Source organism: Pleurodeles waltl, chromosome 1_2 (genome assembly GCF_031143425.1).
Source record: "Pleurodeles waltl isolate 20211129_DDA chromosome 1_2, aPleWal1.hap1.20221129, whole genome shotgun sequence".
Taxonomy (NCBI): domain Eukaryota; kingdom Metazoa; phylum Chordata; class Amphibia; order Caudata; family Salamandridae; genus Pleurodeles; species Pleurodeles waltl.
The window spans coordinates 632496713-632504563 of NC_090437.1; the positions used below are offsets into that span (position 1 = coordinate 632496713).

Below are 7851 nucleotides of genomic sequence, written 5' to 3' on the forward strand. Positions count from 1 at the left end.
TAAGTAGCTCTGCTGTGTGTAGCCCTGTCTACTACAGTAGAAGCTTTCGCTTGGTTGAAGTTATATATATGTAGATCAAAATTTAAGTGTGTGTATTGGAGAAGAAATGTGTATGTTGTCAAAACGCATAATTTGACTTTTGGAAAAAAATTGTTGAATTTAAAAACTACGTCTAAATCTGATATTTAAGTCACAAATTATGCGGTGCTGGAGAGACATATTACTAATAATATAACCTTAGTGCGGGGAGTGTAGGAAAGTACCACCTTGCCTGGCATGTTACCCCCATTTTTCACTGTATATATGTTGTTTTAGTTGTATGTGTCACTGGGACCCTGCTAGTCAGGGCCCCAGTGCTCATAAGTGTGCCTGAATGTGTTACCTGTGTTATGACTAACTGTCTCACTGAGGCTCTGCTAATCAGAACCTCAGTGGTTATGCTCTCTCATTTCTTTCAAATTGTCACTAACAGGCTAGTGACCAATTTTACCAATTTACATTGGCTTACTGGAACACCCTTATAATTCCCTAGTATATGGTACTGAGGTACCCAGGGTATTGGGGTTCCAGGAGATCCCTATGGGCTGCAGCATTTCTTTTGCCACCCATAGGGAGCTCTGACAATTCTTACACAGGCCTGCCACTGCAGCCTGAGTGAAATAACGTCCACGTTATTTCACAGCCATTTTACACTGCACTTAAGTAACTTATAAGTCACCAATATGTCTAACCTTTACCTGGTAAAGGTTGGGTGCTAAGTTACTTAGTGTGAGGGCACCCTGGCACTAGCCAAGGTGCCCCCACATTGTTCAGGGCCAATTCCCCGGACTTTGTGAGCGCGGGGACACCATTACACGCGTGCACTACATATAGGTCACTACCTATATGTAGCTTCACAATGGTAACTCCGAATATGGCCATGTAATATGTCTATGATCATGGAATTGCCCCCTCTATACCATCCGGGCATAGTTGGCACAATCCCATGATCCCAGTGGTCTGTAGCACAGACCCTGGTACTGCCAAACTGCCTTTCCCGGGGTTTCACTGCAGCTGCTGCTGCTGCCAACCCCTCAGACAGGCATCTGCCCTCCTGGGGTCCAGCCAGGCCTGGCCCAGGATGGCAGAACAAAGGACTTCCTCTGAGAGAGGGTGTTACACCCTCTCCCTTTGGAAAATGGTGTGAAGGCAGGGGAGGAGTAGCCTCCCCCAGCCTCTGGAAATGCTTTCATGGGCACATTTGATGCCCATTTCTGCATAAGCCAGTCTACACCGGTTCAGGGACCCCTTAGCCCTGCTCTGGCGCGAAACTGGACAAAGGAAAGGGGAGTGACCACTCCCCTGACCTGTACCTCCCCTGGGAGGTGCCCAGAGCTCCTCCAGTGTGCTCCAGACTTCTGCCATCTTGGAAACAGAGGTGCTGCTGGCACACTGGACTGCTCTGAGTGGCCAGTGCCATCAGGTGACGTCAGAGACTCCTCCTGATAGGCTCCTTCAGGTGTTGCTAGCCTATCCTCTCTCCTAGGTAGCCAAACCCTCTTTTCTGGCTATTTAGGGTCTCTGTCTCTTGGGATTCCTTAGATAACGAATGCAAGAGCTCATCCGAGTTCCTCTGCATCTCTCTCTTCACCTTCTGCCAAGGAATCGACTGCTGACCGCGCTGGAAGCCTGCAAAACTGCAACATAGTAGCAAAGACGACTACTGCAACTCTGTAACGCTGATCCTGCCGCCTTCTCGACTGTTTTCCTGGTGGTGCATGCTGTGGGGGTAGTCTGCCTCCTCTCTGCACTAGAAGCTCCGAAGAAATCTCCTGTGGGTCGACGGAATCGTCCCCCTGCAACCGCAGGCACCAAAGAACTGCATCACCGGTACCTTGGGTCTCCTCTCAGCATGACGAGCGAGGTCCCTTGAATCCAGCAACTCTGTCCAAGTGACTCCCACAGTCCAGTGACTCTTCAGTCCAAGTTTGGTGGAGGTAAGTCCTTGCCTCCCCACGCCAGACTGCATTGTTGGAAACCGCGACTTTTGCAGCTACTCCGGCCTCCGTGCACTTCCGGCAGAAATCCTTTGTGCACAGTCCAGCCTGGGTCCACGGCACTCTAACCTGCATTGCATGACCTCCTAAGTTGTTCTCCGGCGACGTGGGACTCCTTTGTGCGACTTCGGGTGAGCACCGTTTCATGCATCCTTGTAGTGCCTGTTTCTGGCACTTCTCCGGGTGCTACCTGCTGCTGAGAGGGCTCCTTGTCTTGCTCGATGTCCCCTCTGTTCCCTGACGCAATTTGCGACATCCTGGTCCCTCCTGAGCCACAGCAGCATCCAAAAACCCTTACCGCACAATTTGCAGCTAGCAAGGCTTGTTGGTGGTCTTTCGGCCGGAAAACACTTCTGCACGACTCTCCACGGCGTGAGGGATCCGTCCTCCAAAGGGGAAGTCTCTAGCCCTTGTCGTTCTTGCAGAAACCTACGCTTCTACTGTCAAGTAGCAGCATCTTTGCACCCACAGCTGGCATTTCCTGGGCATCTGCCCATCTCCGACTTGCTTGTGACTTTTGGACTTGGTCCCCTTGTTCCACAGGTACCCTCGACTGGAAATCCATTGTTGTTGCATTGTTGGGTTGTGTCTTTCCTGCAGAATTCCCCTATCACGACTTCTATGTCCTTTGGGGAACTTTAGTGCACTTTGCACTCACTTTTCAGGGTCTTGGGGTGGGCTATTTTTCTAACCCTTACTATTTTCTAATAGTCCCAGCGACCCTCTACAAGGTCACATAGGTTTGGGGTCCATTCGTGGTTCGCATTCCACTTTTGGAGTATATGGTTTGTGTTGCCCCTATCCCTATGTGTCTCCATTGCATCCTATTGTAACTATACATTGTTTGCACTGTTTTCTAATACTATTACTGCATATTTTGGTATTGTGTACATATATCTTGTGTATATTTGCTATCCTCATACTGAGGGTACTCACTGAGATACTTTTGGCATATTGTCATAAAAATAAAGTACCTTTATTTTTAGTATATCTGTGTATTGTGTTTTCTTATGATATTGTGCATATGACACTAAGTGGTACTGTAGGAGCTTCACTTGTCTCCTAGTTCAGCCTAAGCTGCTCTGCTAAGCTACCATTATCTATCAGCCTATGCTGCTAGACACCCTATACACTAATAAGGGATAACTGGGCCTGGTGCAAGGTGCAAGTACCCCTAGGTACTCACTACAAGCCAGTCCAGCCTCCTACAGGGAGGCATTGCAGTTACAGCTGTTATGTATATTATTACCCATATAGAGTAATCCCACACTGATAAAGTTTGTGTTTTACATTAGTGCTGGCAACTTTGCCTGATGCACTGAGGTGATCACAGGGGGTAATCCTGGACGAGGTAGCCACTAATTGAATCTGATCTGAGATGGTCACTGTTATAAACCTAAACACTATTATTAGCGCTGCATGATTTTCATTGAACATAAGTAGTTCTTACTAAACACAAGGTTGGAAACCTGTGATCTGATGAAAGGGATGGGATGCAGCACATGGACCTTGACAAGCGTCTCCTGAAAGTAATGAGGCACGCGAGACGTCGAGGGGGGTGAGCGGTCTAAAAAACGTTGAACACTGGAATGACAAAAACTCCCGCACCGCCTCCACGTGCATGCCAGTCCCGCGGCCCCTCTGGGCTGCAGACACCCTTTTTTCCCATCAAAGGCAGCTCCTCCCCGCACTGGCGATAGAGGGAGCCGCTCCGGGTCCTGAGGGGACACTGCACCGCACAGTGCGTGAGAGAGGTGCTGAAGCTGCCACGTTCCGCACTGCCATCTCTTCACCACAGGCACACCCCGGGGCCCCCCGTCCTCCGCCTGCAGGGGTCGGGGAGCTTCTGGGGGTAGTTTTGGTTCGGCACCGTGGCAGCTCCAATATCCGCATGGATTAATCACCCCAGAGGAAGAGCTGGGCAGCAAACCGGCCAGCATCACCGTCTGTGGTGCACGCAGCGCCTTACTCCAGCTGCGGGAGGAGAGATGCGCCCGCTGGCCCCTCCGGCCGGGGGCACCCCGGTGAGCCTGCCCCCGGCGGCGGGGCTGGAGGGGCCGCTGGACCTGCTGCTGTACTTGGCGCTTTTCGTGGCGCTGCTGCTGCTGCTCCTACTTCTGCTCTTCGCCGTCATCAAGCAGCTCAAGAATTCGGTGGTGTCCAGCGCCGCCCTGCAGCCCGGCCGCGCCGCCCTGGCCCTCCGCGAGCCCTGGGGCCTCTGGCGGGAGCAGGCTGTGTGACGGCACCCCTCACCCTGCCACCTGCGCACCCTTAGCAGACGAGGAGCCCCAGCACGGACCAAAGGACGCACAGAGAAGGACTCTCGGCATGTGTTACACACAGGGCAAGTGTCACTCACTGGCTGTGAGTCTCACACCTCGGCATACAATTTCACACCCGGTGTGGTTCTAAAACCCAAGACTACTCTCATAGCCGGAGAACTGCCTCACGCCTGGAAATGCAATCTCACACCGGGAAACTATGTAATTAATACCTTGGGATACAATCTCACACCCTGGAGTGTAATCTCACACCATGCCTCTCTGGAGTGCTGTCTCTCATCTGGAAGTACATTTTCACGACCGAGTGGTCCCTCATACCCGAGAGTACAGTCTGACGCCGGAGAAGGCAGTCTCACGCCTGGAGTGCTGCCATATCTGCTGGTACAGTATCTCTCTTGCAGTACTTTCTCACGCCTGGTATTCAGTGTCACATCGGACTTCTGTCTAATATCTGGGAGTACAATCTCACACCTGAAGTGCTGTCTCACATCTGGAGTGCCGTTTCCCATTTGGTAGCACAGTCTCAAACCTCGAGTGCCCTCTCTCAAGCTCGCGAAAGCAGTCTCCAACTTTAAGTGCTTTCTCACATTTGGGACTGTAGGCTTAGCCCTTGGATGCATTCCCTCCCCTGGAGTTGCCGTCTCACACTTGGGCTGCTGTCTCACTTCTCACACTTGGCATGTCCCAGCGGCTGTGAACGTGGTGCGTTCGCCAGCTTGGGAATCTCGTTTTCTGTCAAACATGAACTTTACTTCAACTCCATTAAACCTTACATCTGCGCACATTGGTACCTTGACATCTCTGGGAGCGGGTTGGGGGGTGGGGGGTGGGATGTGCATTGTGGCCCACTGAGCAAAAGGTGAGTCGAAGTACCGCTTACTTGGAATTTCCATTGAGATACAACATTTCCGAAGTATAATTTCGAGGGCCGCAAGAGATGACCTTGGTAATGCCTTTAAGTGCGAAGGAGGATAATGCGAAAATGTTTTTTTTTTTAAATATAATTCAAAACGACAGGTCTTCCTCCCAGTATACAGGCAGCTGAGCGGCAGACAGGCTGCACTCCCACGGTGCTCACCCGCACCCATGCATGCGCAGAGGCAGGAGAGGGTAAACAACAGGTGATAGCATAGGGAGCCCCCACCACCCTTCCTCTCTCATTGGTTGCCTATTACTCGCACCCACCTTCATCACAGTCCCTGGGAGCGTGCGGGTCGCTTTCGGTGTCCGCATCCATTGGAAGGGCAGAACCCTCAAATTATAAGGAAGGATTCCCCGGCCCTTTTACAGAGCCAGGGTTTATTAATACAACATTTGCCTCCACCTTTCGTTCAGCTTCCACTTCAGTGTCTCCGTTTTGCTCGCTGGCTGCCAGCACTGCGCAGTGTTTTGTCATCTGGCTCTGTAGGTCGTTCGCTAATAGCAAATACCCGCGAGCGTCGCGGTTTTCTCGCGAGTCCAATCTTCTCGCACTGAACAGGTTTTTGCTGCAAGCCGCGCGGGGAACTGCCCTTCACCAACTGTTTTGACAGATCTTTTGGATAAAATGTATAAATAGAAACAAACGAGAATCGAAATCTCTGCTGAACTGAAAGTATTAATCGCTTTACAAATATTGCAAACTTCGAACGGAATGAGGACCTGTTCTTGAGAATCAGGACCCTGACTCGGTGACACGCACATCATGGCCTGGAAGAAAAGCACCGACCCGGCCTCACACCTGCCATTTACCTTTGTAAAGCACATCATTCGCATTCAATCCCTGGTGGAAGTTTCAGTTGATCAGTTACAAACTTATTCTTTTGGCTTCAGTTGGGGCCATAACCAGGCTGTAAAATCAATGGATTTCAGTACAGTTTGGAGTGAAAGGGTGCCTACACACTCCCTCTTTCAAGTGAAAGACTAGATGAGACACACAAGAGGGGGTGCCAAGTTTGAGCCCTAGTGATACCAGTTGCATGCTTGACTCTGAAATTCTAGGACGAACTGAAAAACACCCAAGTGTTTCTATGATCTTTCACTGGACATGGAGGCGTCTGCATTAGTATTTTCTTCAACCGACTCTGGCAGAGAATTAAAGTCTATATCCATCCCACTGAACTCTAATTTATGGTCTAAAGTTTATGGAGTAGTATGTTACCCATTTACCAAAAATGCCTCTTCAGGTGTAGGAGGAACTATTTACATGGAAATACTATATAATACTGTTAATTAAACAGAGCAGACCTTTCTAAGTCTGGAATGTTGTGAAGAGTGGTCAACAGACGCGTGATGGGGCATCCAGATGACCTGTATAGTTTAGAATTGTTGACCTTGCTCAATCCAGTTATGGTATATCTATTATTTCGACTTTGGGCTACCTCTGTACAGGTGATAAAAAGCGAAACCATGATTAAACATGTCAGCTGAAACCAACAGACACTATTACATTGAAAAAAAACCCATTTAATCTATGCAACTGGAATTAAGTGGATTTTTCTATGGTTTCAAAATGTCCGGGAAATTGATCTGCTATAAACCAATTGTAACTAGTCAACTGAAATTTCCACCAGAGTCTTGTGATATATGTAATTTAATTTAATTTTGTATAACGAATTCTCATGGCGTTGTGACCTTTAAGTTTGCAGTGCTATGAAGGTCAGAAGATGCTCCACACCCCCACTTTAACTTGAACATGATGTGGGAATGGAGTTTTCTGCAGGACGTTAGTTTCAAGACCATAAACAATTACTAAAACTTTCAGAAGCGAATATGTTATTTATTTTATGTGTGTTATAAAATACATTGTTGGAGTTGTATGTCAGAATAATAATGACAAAAATAAAAGACATTGTTGGAGTTGTATGTCAGAATAATAATGACAAAAATATATCATCTGACAAAAACAAACATCGTGTCCTAAACAGTGTTTACAGAAATACCACTCCTTTTGGCATAGATTTTCTATTATTAAATTCAGTGGGACGATATTTTTTGTAAGCAGTGGTTAGAATACTTTGGGACCGATTCATAAAATTATTTATAAGTACAGGAAGTAGTACTCAAAGAGTACTCTTTTACAGGCTTTTAAATACTTTTGTGAATTGGCCCTGAAACTTCCAACTCCCTATTAGAACATTTGGAAAGAAGGCACATTCCTTTCTAATTGTATACAAATATTCTTGAATACTTCCATTTAATTCTCATTTTAGAGATTTTTTGCCCAATTTATAAAGGCATGCAAGAGTACTTAAAAATGCTACAGGACACCTACTTTAAGTACTCCAAACTGCTTTTGTGAATAAGCCCCAATATTTTTGTCTGCTGGTATTTAGAGCACAGTATTCCAGCAACTTTCCCATTTTGGTCTGTCTAGAGATTTCCAAGCTGTTGTACATAATTATATAAACAATAAAAGAGACTAGAATCTGGGGGCAGTGGTGGCAAAGTGAAGTGACGCCCCTTCTTTATATTTTGCACACTTGCTTGGTCATTCATCCTGTCATGTCTTTTTAATGTCATTAATCTCTATCGCTCTCCTTCCCTTGTGTGGG

General features: G+C 47.8%; 1 protein-coding gene across 1 annotated transcript; it reads left to right on the plus strand.

Moving 5' to 3' along the window:
• Positions 1 to 3771: 3771 nt before the first annotated feature.
• Positions 3772 to 5109, plus strand: SMIM43 (small integral membrane protein 43). Its single transcript, XM_069242560.1, has one exon. It carries the CDS (start codon positions 4025 to 4027, stop codon positions 4274 to 4276), a length of 252 nt encoding a protein of 83 aa, XP_069098661.1. The 5' UTR covers positions 3772 to 4024; the 3' UTR covers positions 4277 to 5109.
• The last annotated feature ends 2742 nt before the right edge of the window (positions 5110 to 7851 follow it).